Raw genomic sequence first — 19,000 nt, 5'->3', positions numbered from 1 at the left:
TGGGCCATGCACACCTGCTGCAAGACAAAACAAGACAACTATCATTACGGAGTGTCATGTGCCAAGCACTGTGTTTTGCACTATCCAAGTTAATCTTGCCCTTCCTCTCCCACCACAAACCTACAAGATAGGCAGTCTTATTAGCTCCATTTCCTCAGTGATGAATTCAGAGCTAGGGAAAGTTAAGAGCTGCATTAGGAGCTAGAGGAAGCAAACCCTTGACGCGAATCCAGCTTCCCAGTGCAAAGCCCATGGGCATCCCCACCGACTGTATTGCCTCCTGATGGGCTCCACCTCCATGAGGTTGGACTCACTAAAAACAAACAGCATTCTGGGCCTCGTTTTTGATGTAACATTTGTTATTTTATTGGAAAAAGCTGGTATTAACATATTTATAGTTTTATTCAACAATTGGGTAATTTGTGAGACACCAAAGAAAAAAAGAATGCACCTATGAGTTACAGAGTCCAAACTGATGAGAGCTGACAACTTGACCACCATGTATCCCACACCACCACCCCCACCACCACCACCACCACCAAGAGCTTCGTCCTCAGAGAAGAGCTAAATTAAAAACAAAACCAAAGAAACTCCAACAACTTCACAATGACTATGTGAACGCCCGTACATTCGAGAATACCAGGAAATGTAAGCAGAGCCAGGATGCAAGTCTGTGACTATTACGCTGGTCCTTCCACCGTTTCTGGTTTTGTCCCTCCCCCCGACACCTTTCCTTAACACACATTTTATCTTCACAATTTGCTTTGGACATCATTATTTTCCAGGGATCCAGAGACACACTTTTCTTCAAAGAAGATCTGTTCCTTTCTTTTTTTCTCCTTTTTGGTTTGGTACCCAAAGTTTAAAACAGAAGTAAGGAACTAGGAACCGTATTAAGACCTCCTTTTGAAGAACATGTAAGATTCGTACTTTGAAGATGGTAAATGTTAGATCTACGTTGTGACAGTAACCTCTAGCTGCAAATACAAGTTTCTTCTCTTAACATTTGACTCACAAAGGGAGATGGATCGTAGCAAATATCCAAGTAATGGGTAAGGCCCTCAGAGCTGGGTTTTGGCTTTAACACGCTATCTATACAATTGACCACATTCTCGAACCTCTTTACAAGGGGGAAAAATGTAATCCAATCCTTTGATTGTTAAATTTAATTAGAATAGATATGTACATATAATACTGTCCAGGTCAACTGGATTTTATAGTGATATATAAACAAACATTCTTCATTCACGTTGATTAAAAAAAAATCAATGATCCATTTCCCTGTGTAAATGTTATATGGCCAGAAGTGAGTACACATGCACTTTGTGCTTTTACACACACAAAAGTATACTGTAATCCACTGAGAATAACCTCAGCTGCGTCTGTTTCCTGGGTTATATCTTGTAAAAAACAAAACAGAACCAAAAAAAAAAGGTTGGATTTGGCTGGGTCTCTGCTCCCCGCTTTCTGAATCAAAATGCCAAACTACGTGGTTCTGCCGCGAGTCCATGAGCAAAGATGACTCAGAGGGGTGGGCAGGTTTGGTATCACCAGAACAGGAGCATCTGCCATGGAAACACCACCGTCTCTGTGGCCCTCATTGTCAGAGGGGCAGAGTTCCCGAGGGACGTGTCCTCTGGGACTGTGTGGTCCTTAAAGTAAAGGTATCCTAAAATGGTCAGAACATGCAATTTCCTTTCAAAGGCAGTTCAGTGCATTGGCTCAAGGAGGGTGCAAGCCCAGGGTGAAGTGGAGCCCTGGGGAGGGCCACACTCCTGAAGCCACCAAGCAGAGCGAGGAGCTCCGGGGGGTCTTCTCCATCTTCCATACTGCATCTCAGTTCTCCCGACCCTTGTCATCTCCAAGTCTCCCATGGCCTACTTCACAAGACAAAGAGGCATTCCTTTCCAAACCTTCCATTCGAATGTCGCTTTAACACGAGCCACCCACGAGATGGACTGGAGAGAACCTTGTGCGAAGACCCGGATGGGTTCCTGACACCACTGCATGGCACCTGCCATGGGTGACCTGTGCATCTGCTCAGAGCCTCAGTTTCTTCTCGTGGACAGAGGGGATCCTAAGGGTTCCCGCTTATCCCCAGCATCCAGCCCAGAGCCTGGCACGCTTCAAGAAGTTGGTGTTTATGGAGGAAATGAATGAACACCCACCTCACAGTCAGGAGGAAGATTCCAAAAAATCGTGCATGGGAGTCAGTGTCCGCTCCGGGAAGGTGCCCAGTGAATGCTGAAGGGTGAGGCTGCAGGGAGGGCTGCAGGGGGTAAGTCAACTGCCTTTAGGGCTGAGCACCATGCCCGGCACACAGCAGAAGCTCAGCAAATGGCAGGTGAATCAGATGAAGACACAGGCACACAGAAGACAAACCCCACTCCATTCCTCTCGGGAAACTGCACCAGACCTGGGACCTGGGATGTTTCAAGACGTTCAGAAGACCTAGGAGAGGAGCTTGCATCTGCAAATTCTCAGCATGAATTCACCATCCAAAAAACAAAGGCGAGATCATCAGCTCTGAGACAGGGCGAATTGCCCCATTTATAACCAAAAGAACCCCTGGCCGGCTCGTTTGAGATTCATCATCTGTCGCTGGAACCCTGATCTGGGACCAGTGAGGCATGGGGGAGAAGCAGCTCCCATCAGCTCCGGCCCCCGCAACAGGACGCACTGGAGTGAAATATTAACCCGGACGCATAAAAAGTCCTATTGATGTGGTAAAGACCGCAGACCCAGACGGGAAGGGACGTGAATGAAAGAACCCTGAACTGTAAGACTCCACAGTCATGTCCATTTTATGATTTGTGGCGGTGAACGCTTCCTTTCCTTTTTATTTTTTTAAACAGACAATTACTGCCAAACACAATTCTGGCCCAGGGAAGCTGGGGCAGGGATGGGGGCCCAAGCTTCCTGTGTCCACACACTGCCACCTCTGCAGCTGTCCTCGTCAGTGCTGTGACTTTCTTCCCCTCCTTGCATTGCGGTCGTGAAGGTCATGTCGGGGATGACTTGCATGAGGCTGGGTGGCAGGGGCCGGGATCTGCACATACCTAGTGCATGTCAGAGTTTACCTTGTCCTGGAAGATGTACAGGTTGTTGGTGGCGGCGATGGCAATGATGTTCTCAGCCGGGTGCCAGGCCGTGTGCAGGATCTTCTTGGTGAAGTCCAAGCTGTCCACACTGATGTCATCACGCCGGCGCTTGCCCCCCACGCACACGCGCCGTGGCTTGAGCACAGCCCGGGGCTTGCTGCTTTCCCTCGAGGCCTCCAGGGTCACGTCCCGCTTGGTGTTCCGGTCGAACATGCGGAAGAAGTTGTTGTAGGCCCCGGTCATGATGACACTGGTGGGAGAAGGAGAGGCGTCAGGTGAGGAGAAACACAAGCCTCTTCTCAAGAAATAAGCCCAGGTGTGGGGGCTCATGCCTACAATCCCAGGACTTTCAGAGGCCCCGGTGGGAAGATCGCTTCAGCCTAGGAGTTCAAGACCAGCCTGGACAACACAGCGAGACTCCACCTCTACAAAAAAAAAAAATTAAAAATGACCGTAGTCCCAGCTATTTGGGAGGTTGAGGCAGGAGGATCACCTGAGCCTGGGGAGGTAGAGACTGCAGTGAGCTGTGATTTACCACTGCAGTCTAGCCTGGGTGACAGAGTCAAACTCTGTCTCAAAACAACAAATGAAAAAGAAAGCAATCCCACAGCCTACAGAGCCATCACTCCCTAGAAAGGGAACGCATAACTGCCTCTATTCCCCTGTCTCTTGGGGTCTCTTATACCCCCTCACATGTCAGCGGCCACCAACACGCAGACTTTGGGGCCAGGAGCTAAGATCCTTTTTATGCTCTGCCCCAATCATCATGAAAATACCCTCCTGGCCAGGCGTGGTGGCTCACACCTGTAATCCCAGCACTTTGGGAGGCCAAGGCAGGCAGATCACCTGAGGTCAGGAGTTTGAGACCAGCCTGGCCAACATGATGAAACCGTGTCTCTACTAAAAATACAAAAATTAGCCGGACATGGTGGTGGGCACCTGTAATCCCAGCTACTCAGGAGGCTGAGGCAGGAGAGTTGCTTGAATCCAGGAGGCGAGGTTGTAGTGAGCCAAGATCGCGCCACTGCACTCCAGCCTGGGCAATAAAAGCAAAACTCCGTCTCGAAAAAAAAAGAAAAGAAAATACCCTCCTGTAATTTCTGTTAGTCCAGGAGAGAAAGCTCTGGCCTTCCAAACGGACTGTGCGACCACAGCAGGAGGTAGACACGGAAGCATCTGGGACAGAAAACCACCAGGCCCTGCTTCCCTCCAGGGGCCCGCCTGTCCCGAGGAGTTGGGCGAATAAACAAACATGCATTGCCATGAGGGGCGGAGCGAGCAGTGCTGATGTGCAGGGGCTCACTGCCCTCACCGTCCTGCTAAAGAGAATTCCACACCATTTCTCTGCTCTCCCTGCTCCTAAGGAGAAGGGGTTCCTGCCGGTGGGAGGAAGGATAAGTTCATCCACATAGTAAGAGGCAGGAGAGAAAGCACAGCTCTGTGGGCCTGCGCCCAGAGGGAGGGTTTTGGGGTTTGGCCTCTGCAGGGCCCTGGAGCAGCTGTGGGGTGCAAGGTAACTGGGGAGGAAGAGGGTGTTCCGAAAAGCGACCATAAAGAAGTTGTTCTGCTGAAGGCTCTTCAGAGAAGAAATCCTGTTTCCTTTTGGAAGCTGAGCTGGGCTTCCTGAGGGTGACACTGCTCTGTGACAGAACCAGGCGGATCCCTGGGTCTCCAGGGCTTATGCACAGAGGACAAAAGCTCACACGTGAGCTCAGGCACTGTGGTCAGAAGGGTCCACCTGGGTCCGGATCCCAGCTCTGCCCTACCCTGACAAGCGCACTATCTTAATTTTCTATAAAAACTGGGGTCAGCAAGGGAACGCAGCCCCTGGTGAGTGTGAATCAGGGGACGTAGGCTGAACACCCCGCACTGTGCTGGGCTTGAGGCACTTTGCCTCTTGTTATTTACCAGGTACTCCTCGATCCTAATTGTCCATGTGACCAAAGCCGCACCCGCTTTATATGTGACTCAGAGCCTGGGACAAGGGGAGCGACATGCGAGGGGGGCCAGGTGCACCAGTCCCACAGAAGGGCCCTGCCCAGGCGCCACAGGCTGACTGGGGGAGGCCACACTCCCCGCGCCGACACAGTGCGGAGGCAGCCCCCTTTGTTCTTCAGGGAACAGTTCACAGAATGAACCTGGGTGATTTCACACAATGCTGGCTCTTCTGATCCATTTAGTGGAAGGAGAGCGACATAATTAAAGTCATTTGCAACCCACACAGTTCCTGATCCTCCCCCTGTTCGGGTGTGGAATTCAGCTGACACGTGCTCTGGGGGAGAGGGAGAGGCCCCTCTCATCCTACAGCACCAGGCCCCAGCACCATGAGAGTCATTCCTCACATTCATGCAGGTTTCTTAAATTCCAGAAGGTTCCCTTAACAGGGAAAAGGGCAGGTGAGCTGCTTCACCTCTCCTAGCCTCATCTGCATGTGGGACCACAATGCCGGCTGCTTTCAGCCCCAGTGCTCCGCTCCTCTTTCCTTTGGGGAAAGAAAGGCTCCTGCCCCTGCCACCCGCGGCGCCTGTAATCCCAGGTACTTGGGAGGCTGAGGCAGGAGAAGTGCTTGACTCCAGGAGGCAGAGGTTGCAGTGAGCTGAGATCGCGCCACTGCACTCCCTACCCTTTTAGCTGTCAATCACAGTGCTCTCCCTGCCCCCTGGCCTGGCCAACTGGGGCATGTGATATTCCTGTCCATGCTGATTGGTTCAAAAAGTGGGCAAGTGACCCACACAGAGCCAATCAGATCCTTCCATAAGAGTTTTACACAGTCCCTGGGAGGGGTTGGCTGGCTGAGGATAATGGAAAGGGGAATGATTTGGGGGTCATCTCAGAAGAGGGAGAGGAAGAGGCCAGTGTGTAAGAAGAAGCAGTGAGGTGCCGAGGTGGGGAAGCATGGAGAGAAGAAAACGGCCGGAAAGAAAAAAACAGCCCTAGGGATACAGCATGAGCCCCTGGGGGAGCCTTGCCCGGGACTTCTCAGAGCAAGTGTAGGTGTGTTTGACTCCTGCACCCGAGCACGCTCGGCTGGCACAAATCCCTCCCCCCAGGCAGGACAAATCAAGGAGAACTTCATGGAGGAGGGGGCGTTGAAGCCCGTTGTGGGAGGGTCTGAGGGACTCCTCCAGGTGGGTAACCAGGGGAAGGGCAGGCCTGCCAATAGGATAGTCCACGCAGGATCACTGCGGCACCCCTGCCCATACGAACTGGGATCTTGCTGAAGGCATCACACATGGTCTCATCCCCAAAGTGGCCACGAAAGCCACAGTTTCCTAGAACCACTTTCCAGCTGAGCTGACGTAGGGGCTTCCTCAAGCACACAGTGGAGAGGGGTAGAATGTGGGCCAGAAACTGAGAGAGTCCAGCAGGAGAGCTGCTGCCGCTCCACAGCGCGCTGCCCATCCGCGTTCTGCCGGTGCTAGGAAGCCCTACGGCAGGGGCCATCGGGCAGCCACTGTGCGTGCGGCAGCAGCGGCACTCTGTGGGCCGGGCCAACTGTCAGAGGGGGTCACCAGGAATACGAGGGCAGCAACGGGGAGCCCGTGAGGATTTGAGTCTGCTTTGGTCTGCAAGGATGTGGGAACCTGGGGAGAATCCTTGCTTGTCTCCTGAGCCTCTCAGCCCCTGGAAGGCAGGACCTAGGGTCTGTTTATCTCGGGACCCCTGACCATGGGGCATGTTGTTCTCAGAACAGTGCTCAAAGTGAAGTGGGAGGTGGCACATCTCTATGCCTTCTAGAAACATCCACAGCCACTGGACACACCTGAGGTCCCCAGTGAAGGGCTCAGAACAAGTTGAGTCATAGTAGCCCCCCAGGGCACCCCACCCATTGCGGGAGGCAAACAAGGACAGAGGTTCCAGCCGGGCAGAGCAGAGCCAGGTGTGGAGCGAGAGACAGTGAGGCGGGTGGGGGACCACTAGGACAGGGCATGGCTGGCGTGTAAAATGCACGCAGGAAGTGGCGGGTGGGAGGCAGGACAGGAGAGCCCAGGCCTGGACACCACTGTCAGCCTGGGGGAGCTTAGTGGCTTCTCCAGTCCTGGGAGCAGGCATCACCTGGCTGCGGGTGCCCCCTGGTGGCAGCTTGAAGGAAGGACGGGCAGTGGGTCGCAGCCAGCGGGGACCTACCCCGCAAAACGCACATAAAAGCTGAAATCAGCTTTTTACAGCTGCAGGTCCCTCTCGTCCGATTTGGATAGACCCTCTTGGGACCCACGGCACCAGGGAACCCCAAATGTGTCAGGGCCTGCAGCTCAGGAGCATGGGAGGAGCCCTGTCTGCTGGGGGTGTCTGGGATCTATCTGGGGGCAGGGCCTAGAGAGAAGGTCCTGTGTCCTGCTGACCCAGCTGTGCCAGCCCAGCCCCAGGCCAGGCCTCCATCCTGGTTTTCTAAGCATCCTTTAGTGGCCCCCCGTGATCACCATGCCGGCCCCTCGCCTGAGCTCAGGCTCTGCTCGGAGACCCCTGGGGGCTGGGGGAGCTCCAGGATGTTGGCAGCTCTCTCAGAAATCTCCTTCCCTGGACACAGTGGCTTGGCCCCCCACTTGGATCCAGCCCTGCTTCCAGGGGGCTCCCTCCTGGTCCTGTCCTTGCCATGTCCAGCCCTCCCCTTATCCCACACACCAACCCTGATGGTCCCAGCCCTGTGCCCAGAGCCACAGGGAGTCATAGCGCGGCAGCTCTCACATGACCACCATAGTGCCGGCCACCCTCAGAGGTCTGGGAGAGCCCAGACCTGTCATGTGACTGATGCCATCCACAGGGTGGACACCCCCCTACCAGTTGACACCTGAGTCAGGGCTGCTGGCTCTCACTCCACCCTCCTTGCCCACCACACTGGACAGGACTGTGGGGAGGAGGTGACAGTACATGGGCTCCTGACAGGTGGTATTCTGATCTAGCAGCCAATGTGGTCTTTATCTCCGCACTGTCTGTCACCTGGAGACCCACTTCTGGATCTGGGCAGCTGGACTAGGAGGCATCTTCTCCTTGAGGAAGCAGCTGTAGGAGACACTGAGAGGCCACCTCTCAGCTTCTGAGCTCGAAACGCACAGATAGAGAGTAGGCTTGTCCATTTCAGAATCTTACACCCGGCAGGACCCTAAGCACAAAGCTGATGTGATTTGGGAGGGCAGAAGAGGGATTTTCCCACCTCCAGAATGGAGGAATAATCCCAGAGAAGAGACACAGAGGTCAGGTGAGGGGCCCCTGCCACGGCCCCCTTGTCCATGCCTGTCCTGGGCTGAGCCCAGGCTAGGGAGACACAGGAACTCACTTCTGGCACTGGGGGGCCACTTTCCAGGCAGGTGGGGTTGAGAGACGGCTAGACCTGTGGATTGTGACAAGCCCTGGAGGGTGCAGGAGCTCCGAGGAGCCCCCGAGCTTCAGCGGACCTGAGTGGGGTGTCACCAGGAAGAGAGGGAGACAGCAGTGGTGATGGGAGGAGGGGTGAGTAGACCGATGGTCAAAGCCACAGGGGCGCAGGGCTGTCTCAGGGCATGCAGGTGTGGGTGGATGATGGTGACCAGGTGCTGGACTACAGCCCTCCCCCCCGACAAGCTGGGAGAGGGGAGCACATCACTGGGGACCCTGAATTAACGAAATATGTTCCCACTACTGCCCATAGGGCAGGCACCAACGTGGCTGTGAGGTTCAGTGACAGAAGATGAAGAAAGTTTCATGTCCCGCCCCTTGAATCTGAGCGCTGAGAGTTGGACCTGCTCTGGAGATCGTGGGCTTCACCCAGACACCTGGACCCATTGAGGCTGAGTAGCCCCATGCTGTGGGTCACCGGGATCCCAGCCCAGACCCCTGCAGGGGAGAAACCCTCCCTACGGTGAGGTGAGGTGCGGGCTGAGGTCAGGGCTTACCTGTCGCTCCCGTTCCAGGCACATTCAAACTTGTCGAAAATGCAGTCATTCTCATACAGGGAACAGAGCTTGCTCCGAAGGTAGTCGTGGACCTGGTGGGAGAAGGGATGAGAGGTGAGTGGACGGGGAGCCCTGACCGTCCTGGCCCCTCCACAAGAAGGGTTGCAAAGAGCAGCGAGGGTCTACATGACCTGACACAGCCCGACACAGCCCTGCTCATCTCATCGGGCGTCTGAATGCTCTGACACAGCCCGGCACAGCCCTGCTCATCTCATCGGGAGGCCCACGACTGGGCACATGGCTGACCTCCGAGCTGTGGCCCGAGACGGGAACAGCACCAGGGCACAGAGTCCACTGTGACAAACAGAACACCCACAGCACAGGGGCCAGGACTGCCTGGGGTCCAGATCCTAGGTCTGCCCTCCCAGGTGTGTGATCTTGGACAAGTGACTTCACCTCTCTGAGCCTCAGTTTCTTCAAACTTAAAGTGATGAGAGGGCGAACCTCACAGTGGTTCTGGGATTAAGTGCAGGGCAGGCCTTTTGAGGGTAATGATCACTGAGAACACAGGGTGGCGGCCATCAAGAAAGGGGAAGAGGGAACCCACACAGGTTTCTCATCCATCCACAGCACGAGGCACTGAAGCTCACAGGGTCACACAGCCTCTAAGAGGCTGACCAGGACCCTTCCCCAGGATTCCTGTACCCCACAGGGGAGATGGTGACACCTCATGACCCGCATCCACCTGACTGCAGCAGGTCCTACAAGCCCTATACCTGGAGGGCCTCATGAGTGCCAGCCCTCTGCTGGGGCTGGAGCTGCCAGGACAACAGGGCATAAGCTCTGCCCTCTGGGTGGGGAAGGGGAGGTAACTGGGTGCCATGGAGCCTGGTTTCAACTCCCAGGAGTTGAAATTAACAACTCCAGTGAACACAGAAAATGTGAGAAAATGTGAAGGGTGGTGTGAACGTCAATTTCGTGTGTCAGCTTGGTACCCAGATACTTGGTGTTTCTGTGAAGACATTTTGTAGGGGAGGTTAACATTTAAGCTGATATACTGAGTAAAGCAGGCTGCCCTCCGTCATGTGGGGGGCCTCGTCCAATCAGTCGAAGGCCCTGATAGAACAAAGACAGACCTCCCTGAGTACTGGGGGATTCTGCCAACAGATGCCTGTGGGCTCGCACAGTCACTCTCCCCTGGGTCACCAGCCTGCCGGCCTGCTCTGCAGATTTAGAACATGCCACGTAAGCTCATTCCTTCAAATCTCCCTCTCTTTCTCAGTCTCTATCCCCATCCTGTTGGTTCTGTTTCTCTGAGCCATCTGACTAATATGGTGGTAAGGGCTACACAGGAAAACAGAGTGGCACTAGGGGAAGCAGGATTGGGTGGAGGGGCCTGCTATTCACTGCAGACAGGATGGTTAGACCAGGCTAACTGACTCCCACCTGGGGCCCTGCTCATCCCTCTCCAGCCCCCGTGTCCTCCTGGTGACCCTTGCCTTCCCCTTGGGCCCCTGGGCTGCAGCCCCCCCATGCTGAGGGTCACTGTGTTCCTGTCTGTTTGGGACCCTTGAGGGTGAGGCCAAGGTTCTTCCTTATCTCTGGGCCCAGGGTCTAGCACTGTGCTGGGCACAGGGTACTGGCTCAGTATGTGTAACAACTAAAATCAAGGGGGATGAATGGCAGCAGGTTTTAGTGTTCATGTCCCACCCCCGGCTCTGCATTTTTGTGTGTCCTCCTTAGTCCCAGCAGCCTTGGTGATGCACGTGTCCAAATGCGCATGCTGATCTCTCTCCCGTGCACTAAGCATCTCCTGCCCTCTAGTGGCAGGGTGAGGAAGAGCTCTGGAGAAAGACTGAATAGTCAATCTAAGGTCCGCTGCTTGCTGGCTCTGTCACAGATTTGCCATTTAACTCCATTGCCTTCCAATAAAATGGGTTGGGGAGAATACCGGCCCCACCTCCCAGGACAGCTGGGAGGCTTAGATGAGGCAAAGTATACTACGGACTTACCTCAGCGTGGCTCATTCAACAACCGTCCCCAGCCCCTTCACCCTTGCCTTCTTCAATCACAGAGGCTGTTAAACTATTAATTTTCCCAGCCACTGTGGTGGCTGCCAGGGACCCATTCTAGACAATGAGGTGTAAGAAGTCTTCTGAGAAGCATTCTGGGGAAAATTTTACAATCACAGTGAAACACACCACAGACCCCGGGGTGAGATCTAGCGCATTTCCTATTTCCTTCCTGGAATGTAGGCAAAGTGCTCGGAGGTATGGCAGCCACTTTGCCACCATGAGGTACCACATGTGAGGGTGGAAAACCAACGCCCAAATGATGGCAGACTGGATCACAGAAGGAACCACTGTGGCGCTGCCGGAGTCATGGAGCCCCCCCATCTTCCTGGACTGCCCTCTCCAGACTCCCTGTGGTGGGAGAAAAACAGCCCCGATTTGTTAAGCTCTGCACACCAGCCAAACGCAGTCCTGCTACACACAATTTCTAGCACATCATAAGCCAAAAAATGTTGGTTGTTGTGCTGCTTTTATGTAGTTATTGCTATTATTTTAGCATCAATAGGTCAGCTGGGCCAGATGCCACGTGCCCAGCTTAGGGCCTCACGCTCCAGAACAGTCATTCCCCTCCTTCGTGGGGTCCTTCATGACAATTTCAGAAAGCTGTGTCCCCTTCCCCCTGAAAATGCCCATAGAACACATTCCACGTACTTTCAGGGGTTCATGGGCCTTCGTTGACCACAGGGATGGAGGTAAGTGACCGGACAACGGGCCGGATGGGGTTGGAAATGTTCATTTCCCGGAGCTGCCTCCAGAGGGAGCCAGAGAGTCGCTCCTGCAGGCTTGAGCCGGGCTTATCCTGTCCCTCTCCTAGTCTGGGGTCTCTGCCATTCCCACAGCGACAGAGGAGGGCTGAGTCCTGCCTGGGGTGTGCAGTGTGCGGAGGGGGCCTGATGGAGGAGCTGGGGCAGTCGCAAGAACTCAAGTAAACACATGTGGCTGACAAACGGGCGGTCCCCATAGCGGTCCTTGTGGGTGTGTGGCTTCCAGGAGCATGTGCTGTTCCTCTGGGGCCCAGGTCAGATCAGAGCAGCCCATCCTCTGAGCTCTGCACCTGTTCCCAGCGGGGCCTGTGCCGCCCGGCTTCCCTTTCCACCAAATAGGATGATGGCTCCTTGTCACCAGGCAGTAAGGGAGGTGACAGATGTCAAGCACGTGGCACCCCGTGTGTGAGGAATGACACGGTGAGGAACCAGCTGGGGTTTCTGGTGGGGTGTTTTCCCACCCATGTTTGCACGGCCAGATCTTACTCATCCTTCAAGGCCCAGCACAAATGCCACCTCCTCCAACAAGCCTCCCTGATCTCCCCACCTAACTGGAACCAGCTTTGAAGCCATCCCACATTTCTTTCAAGTCCACATTTTATTTTAACATCACATGAGTTTTGTTGTCTACCCCCTAACATATCTGAATGGATGATAATAGCAAGATAATAAATAATACTGTACAAGAAGGGCCTGGGCTTCACCTGTACTCTGGGCTTACAGGCCTGTGCTGAGGATCTGGAAAGGAAACAGGTGCTCAGTTCCCCTCTGCGTGCACTGCTTACGGATGCACCCTGGGAGGGCAACGCTTAACCCACTTTAATGGTACAGCTCCAATGCAGGCTCCCGGGAAGTGGGGAGGGAAGCTATCGTCTGCACGCTCCATTGGGGCCCAGCCTGATGTTCATCTCTGTTCCCACATCTCTCTCCTCCCTGGAATTGAGGCCCCTGGGCCCTGGACCGCAGGCCTTGTTCAGGGACATCCGAAGCTGCCTGTGAGGCAAGCCTGAGCGCTCCAGCCCTCTGCCAAGCTACATGTGGCGATGAGCTGCTGGATTTCCTCAGCCTCCATGTCTTCACCTACATATTGAGCATATGAAAGCCACGCCTGGCTAGGAAGGCCCCCTCCATGGGGATCTCAGCATAGGGAAAAAAGACCCAGGATTGGGGGTCTCCTGCTGTGGTGCCCACCTGGTAGGTCTCTATGGGTCTTGCCTCCATGTTCAGGTCCCAGACCTTGACTGTAAGGTAGTCCCGGGTGAGCATGTAGCGGCCACTGTGGCTGAACTTCACGTCGGACACGGAGGAGATGATTTCCGAGAAGAAGGAGCGGTTACTGGGGTCCTCAGGCTCTTCAAAGACTGTGGAGACAGAGAAGCAATGGCCGTCACTGGACTGCTCCTGCCCATGGGCTTGGCACGACAGATGACTCTGTTTTGCACCTGGGCCCACGCTCTGTTTATTCAGTCATTCATTCATTCCTCAAACCTAGAACTAAACACTTACCAGGGAACGAGCCTGGTAAGATTCTGTGCTGCGTAGAAATAGCCATTACTATCCCCATTCATAGCCAAGAAAACGGAGGAGCAGCTGGCTAAAACCCATGCCTGGGGAGTCAGTGCTGGAAGAAGATGGTAGAGTCGGGATTTGAAGCCAGAGCTATACTTGATGTGCTGCCCTCTACTGCCCCCTACTGGTGATGCTGAATGCCAGATTGCAAAGGTGTCCTGACATTCTTGAATGTGCTGGACGATGTCCTCCACCGGGCTGGGCACTGCTTGTGGTTCTGGCACTAACTGGCCCTGGGACCTTGGGCTGGTAGTTATCTCTGTTCATGGTGTCCTGGGCAGGCATGGCTGAGCCCTGCTCACAGGCAGGTTTTGTTTCGTTGCCATGGTGTTTGTAAGAAAATCAAATCTGACTGCCACAGAGGTGGTACAGTCTCCTATGTGCCACCCACTGACCATCTCCTTTTTTCTTGGAGCACCTGCTCTGCACAGGAAGTTGCTTATCTGGTCCCTAAAGGCAACAGTTTGCTGCCCACCCTGGACAATTATAGACTGGGACAGAGTGGGCAATGAGGACTCCCCAGACAGTGTCCCCTCCCCACTGCCCCCATAACTTGGCCTTCCTGAGCTGCAGAGGTTCCCAAAGTGGGACAAGGTCTCTAAGCTCGTTTCTGCTGGTATCTGTCTCACTGGTAGCAGTGACCCTGGGGCTGAAGTAGTGTGGGGACTAGGACCCCTGTTGAGCCAGGCACTAACTCCCTAGGACCTGGGCCACAGAGAGACCCAGGGAGCCATGGGAAGAGGATGGGGTGATGGGGTTGACAGCCATCCACCAGCCAATCTGGAAAGACCTAAACGTATGACAACCTGTCCAGCTGTCCCCATGGAAACCGGCTGAGTGGCAGCCTTGCCTGCTGGCCTGTTCTGGTCTCTACCCCTCAAACAGGGAAGCAGAGCTGATCACAGCGCCCTCAGACTCCTGAGAGGCCCCTCCCTGCTGGCCCTCTCAGCCACAAGGGCTCATGTCCTGCCTCCCAGGTCTGTCCCAGCCCCTTATCCCCTCATGGGAAATGGCAGCACCCCATTCTCCCTCTTGTCCAAGGTGGATGCTGTACCTGGCCACTGCCTCTCCAGAAATACAACTCCTGTCCAGCTCCCCTCTGCAGGGTCCACTGGATGCCCTGATGGACTCATTCATTCATTCATTCATTCATTTACTCACTCACTCAATCAACCAATGCAAACAGAACCTACTCTGTGCCAGGTCCTGGGATGATGCAGTGACCAGCATAAAGCCACCGTTCCCGTGCAGCCAACATTCTCCTTGCAGATACAGACAATAAAACTAAGTGGCGCCCTGCACTGCCAGGGAGCAGCAAGCGCTGGGGAGGAAGAGCCAGCGGGGAGACAGGCGCTGGGGGCTGGTAGTTTAGGTGGACAGGGCCTCCATGGGAGGTGCTGTTCGACCAAGGTCTGAGTGAAGCTGGGGAGAGATTGGTGGCGATGCCTGGAGAGGGGTGCGCTGGGCAGAAGGGACGCCACACGCAAAGGCCCTGAGGCAGGGAGACGCCAAGGGCCATGCAGGCAGAGAAAGGAGTGAGCAGGGGGAAGAGGGACGCAAGGGGCCACCCACACAGGATCTCACAGGCCACGGCGAGGGGTGAGGAAGTCACCATTAGGGAAATGGGTGCCACTGAGGGTTCAGAGACAGGGAGGACGAAGTCTGGGTTAAGGAGGTAGGGAGGGACAGGGAGGAGGCTAAAGTCCCCTCCCCATGGAGGAAGGAAGTTCTAGCACCCAGTGGGCCATGGCTGCAGAGCCAAGGTGTCACCACCCTGATCCCAGGCCACTGTGTGCAGGGAGGTGAGGGGAGGGGAGGGGAGGGGAGGGGAGGGGAGGGGAGGGGAGGGGGAGGGAGGCTGCTTACAGGGCAGGAAGAGGTTCCCACGTTTATGTTCATGCCTCTGGTATCCCCCCAAATCAGAGCAGGCAGGTGAGAGGAAGGTCCCCCCCACCTCTCTTGAGAGCAAGGCCTCCAAACACCTGTCTCTGAAGCAGACCCCTGAAGCTCAGGAGAGCTATATCTCCGTCCTTAGCCTCTCCACGGCCTCTGGTAAGCAGTGGCAGCCTTCAACCCCACACCTCTGCCCTCGAAGCCGCGGCACCACACTGGGTATCCTGAGGGCAGGTGGTCGCTCCTTCCAGTCCTGGCGTCAAGACCGGGAAGGCGGGAGGGAGCCTAGTTTATCCACTAATACGTGGTGCCATATTTTGGAATTAGAATGCTGTCGGGCTGGCAGGTGTTTAACAAAACTCAAAACTGACAGTAGGCGCCTCCCTTTCCAGGAGCCCAACCCACCCCTCCACATGCCCACGGTCCCCAGACCTGCCTCCTGAGCTCAATCTCCCTCTGTCATTCACAGGGATGCCCTTCTCAGTGGCCCAAGCTTTCCTCTTTCCGTAAGGGCACATTGAAGGGAGGACCAGAAAGAAAACCAGCACCATGGGAAGGAAGGGTGAGGCTGCTTGCAGAGGGAGCTGGGAGAGAACAGGCTGCCAGGGTCTGAATCCCTGAGCCCCTCGTGTGGCCCTGAATGCCTTCACCTCCCTGAGCCCTGGCCTTGCTCCTCCCTACAACAGGAGCCAAGGGCGCTTTTCAGGAATGGGTGGGAGGAGGGGGCTGAAGCCAGGTCTGGCACCACCCTGGGTACAGGCAGGGCCGCAGGCAGCAAAGATCCTGTATGGAGTAAGCCCACTGTGTGATGAGTGCTGCAGCCCTACCTACTTCCCTCCCTCCTTCCCTCTCTTCCTCCCTCCCTCCCTCCTTCCCTCCCTCCCTCCCTCCCTCCCTCCCTCCCTCTCGTCCTCCCTCCCTCCCTCTCTTCCTCCTTCCCTCCCTCCCTCCTTCCCTCCTTCCCTCCCTCCCTCCCTCTCTTCCTCCTTCCCTCCCTCCCTCCCTCCTGCTAGCCCTCCAACCCCTCCCTGCCTGCGGAGAAGGATGGGTGGGGTAGGGGTAGTAAAATCTCCCTGGGAGTCACCTTGAGCTTCTGAAACCTCTGAGTTCTAATTGGTCATCTCACATGATAATGTTTTGTGCCCCTATAATAATAATTAAATTGGCATCTTTGTTTCTGTAGATATATATATATATATATATTTGTAGTTTTTCTTTGTTAAGCCAAAGAAGGATCAACCACAGTTCCTTTTTCTCTCTGATGCCTACAGTAAAGAAAATCACTTTGAACGCTTGATTCCTTAAAGGGGTTATGTTGTGCTGCCTTTCAATTAGCATTGGGTAGAGACCTCATATTTGGGAGAAGCAGGGAGAGGGCTTGAGAGAAGAGGGACCCCTGGTGGCTAAATGGATGGAAACAAGGAACAGAATCTCAGCGGGACCTGGTGGTCCCCGGCACCTGCCCAGGTGAGTGGCGGGAACCCTGTCTGGCCTGAACTAGGCTTTCTGCCACTTAGAGGTGAGTCCAAAACTGAGCCAGGGCGGCCTCTCGCAGGCTGAATTCAGGAGTGGCCTTAGTACCCCCTCGCCTGCTCAGGGGTCTCTCAAACCAGACTCCCCCAAACCTCGAGGGCTGGTCTAGGTTCCCAGCATGACTTGCAGGTGGATGCAGCCAGAATCACAGGGTGCACCGGCGCTGGGTGTCACAGGGCAGAGCGAGTGACCAAGTCTCCTACCAGCCTCCAGGAGGAAAAACCACAAAGATCAAAGGCTGAGAGGACAATTGAATCGATAGGAGGAAACAGAAAGCCAAATGGCGCTGGCCCTTGTCGCCCCACTGCTGGCTGTACTCGGGCATTTCTGAGGGCTTTTAAGGACACAAGGAACAGAAATGCAAACGATAGATCGGAAGGGATATTAATAAGCCTGAAAAACCATTACTAAAAGTTCCTCTTTTTCTTTTTAGACATTTCTATGAAATTTTTGACACAATAGATTTTTTCCAAAAGATAGTGGAATCTACTATTCCATATCAATCCCTGCCCCCAAGTGCACACGCAAACACACACACACACACGCACACACACACGCACACACACCGCTGCACCTCCTTCGGAGCACTAACAAGAGATAAGGGGTCTCCCCTCTAATTGACTGAATCGCTAAGGACATTTCACAGTAATTATTCCTGCCATGGGTTTAAAAAAAATGTCTCAGAGCCCCCGTCACTTGTGATGGGCCCAGTCCCATCTCCACCCACTCCTCCATGCCCTAATTATTTAAAAGTTGGAGAGCTCTCAATCAGCTGAAATCTCCATCCTGTTTCTTTTTAATGATTTTGCGTAATTAGAGCTCTCATGGCTCCAGCCGGTCCCCTGACAACCACATCCCCCTCCTCCCTGGGTGTTGCATGGTGCTGTGGCCACAAAGAGCCCTCCCCACCCCCATCCCCAGCTCAGGCCAAGGTGGAGGGGAGCTGGGGAGCCCAACCAAGGTGTGGGGCGGCCCTGAAGGACCTGTGAATCAAAGGGAACGGGAGGTGAAGCCTGAGAGCGGGTGCCCGCCTTCCTTTCCAGCCTCACACACAACCGACGGCACCTCCTTCGCTTAAAGCCTTCCTTGGCTCCCCAGTGCCCACAGGATCAAGGTTTAGGCTCCTACCTGTAGCTGACCAGCTCCTTCTCAATGGGTCCCAACCAGCCTGCTGCTGCCGCCTCACACACGCGAGTCCGCCTCTGCCGCACACTCCAGCCCCCTTCCTGCTGGGCCCCTAGGGCACTGCATCCACTCAAGGCTCTGGGGGTGAGCATCTCCTCAATGTTGAGCCCTAGGCATCTCCCCCTGCCTCCCCTAGCCCCTGCCTCGCCATGTGCTGGGCAGACAGCAGAGTGGATCGTGCTCTGTGTGACCTCAGGCAAGCCCCTGGTCCTCTCTGAGCCCAGCTTCCCTCATCTGGAGAAGGAGCATGATGGGATTTTCAGAGGTCATGCCTGGAGGCGCTGGCCCAGTGTGGGGCTTGCAGTAGCTGCTTAATAAAACTAAGGAGGGATTCCTAGAGTTATTTTTCACATCATTTTCTCTCCGAGATCCCTTTCCCATTTTTAGCTGGTCTTTTTTACCAATTCCTATATATCCTCCAGAACCCCAGGCTCACACCCTGCTTTCTGTGCATATTGTTCAGATGCTCTCTAAAGAAATCCTGTGCTTACCCTCTGCTGCCCCTAAGCCGCTGGGTACCTTCTTCTGTGGCACTGGCAGGAGGGCAGGGTCCCCTCATGGGGCTGTGAGCTCCCTGGGGCCAGGGTTCCTGCCTTGGTCATTAGTTACTGATCATCTCGGCGCCCCTGCCTGGCAGGGACCCTGCCTCACGGCCCCGCCCTGCTCCCTGAGCAGAGAGAAGCTTGTGCTGCTGCCTGCCGTTTCTGCTCCAGCCCCTCACTGACATCTTTCTTCCCCAACCTGATACGGTTCCACTGCAGTTTCCAGGCCTGGCAGAGAAGCCTCAACCAGCCTGGGGGTGGCCCCTGTGTGCCCGTGGCACTTGTTCTGTGGCCCTCTTGGTGGCACCTGCTGTGCCCCACTCCCATCGTTGTCAGTGTGTGGACAACACTCCTCTGGGGCTGGGGTGGAGGCCGACTGGGTTCAGACGGTAGAAATGCATTGGCTTGAGCCATGCATTCAGGGACAAGTGCAGCTCAGTGAGGCCTCCAGAGAAACAGATGGGGGTGGGA

The 19,000-nt window shown here is 54.9% G+C and overlaps 1 protein-coding gene across 4 annotated transcripts in view; it reads right to left on the bottom strand.

Annotated features, from left to right (window-relative positions):
- Window positions 1–341: 341 nt before the first annotated feature.
- PPP2R2C (protein phosphatase 2 regulatory subunit Bgamma) overlaps window positions 342–19,000 on the bottom strand; it is a 242,700-nt gene continuing 224,041 nt past the window's right edge. For all 4 annotated transcript variants that reach the window (XM_055245412.1, XM_055245414.2, XM_055245415.1 and 1 more), the window contains 3 exons: window positions 12,999–13,168; window positions 8,972–9,063; window positions 342–3,351 (listed from right to left, as the gene is read on the bottom strand). In XM_055245412.1, the coding sequence (XP_055101387.1) occupies window positions 3,060–3,351; window positions 8,972–9,063; window positions 12,999–13,168 (554 nt within the window). In that variant the 3' untranslated portion in view covers window positions 342–3,059. The remainder of the gene's footprint in view (window positions 3,352–8,971; window positions 9,064–12,998; window positions 13,169–19,000) is intronic.

This window comes from Symphalangus syndactylus, chromosome 16 (assembly GCF_028878055.3).
Source record: "Symphalangus syndactylus isolate Jambi chromosome 16, NHGRI_mSymSyn1-v2.1_pri, whole genome shotgun sequence".
Classification (NCBI taxonomy): domain Eukaryota; kingdom Metazoa; phylum Chordata; class Mammalia; order Primates; family Hylobatidae; genus Symphalangus; species Symphalangus syndactylus.
The sequence above is the reverse complement of the archived record's forward strand: the minus strand, read 5'-3'. Positions and strand labels throughout refer to the sequence as shown.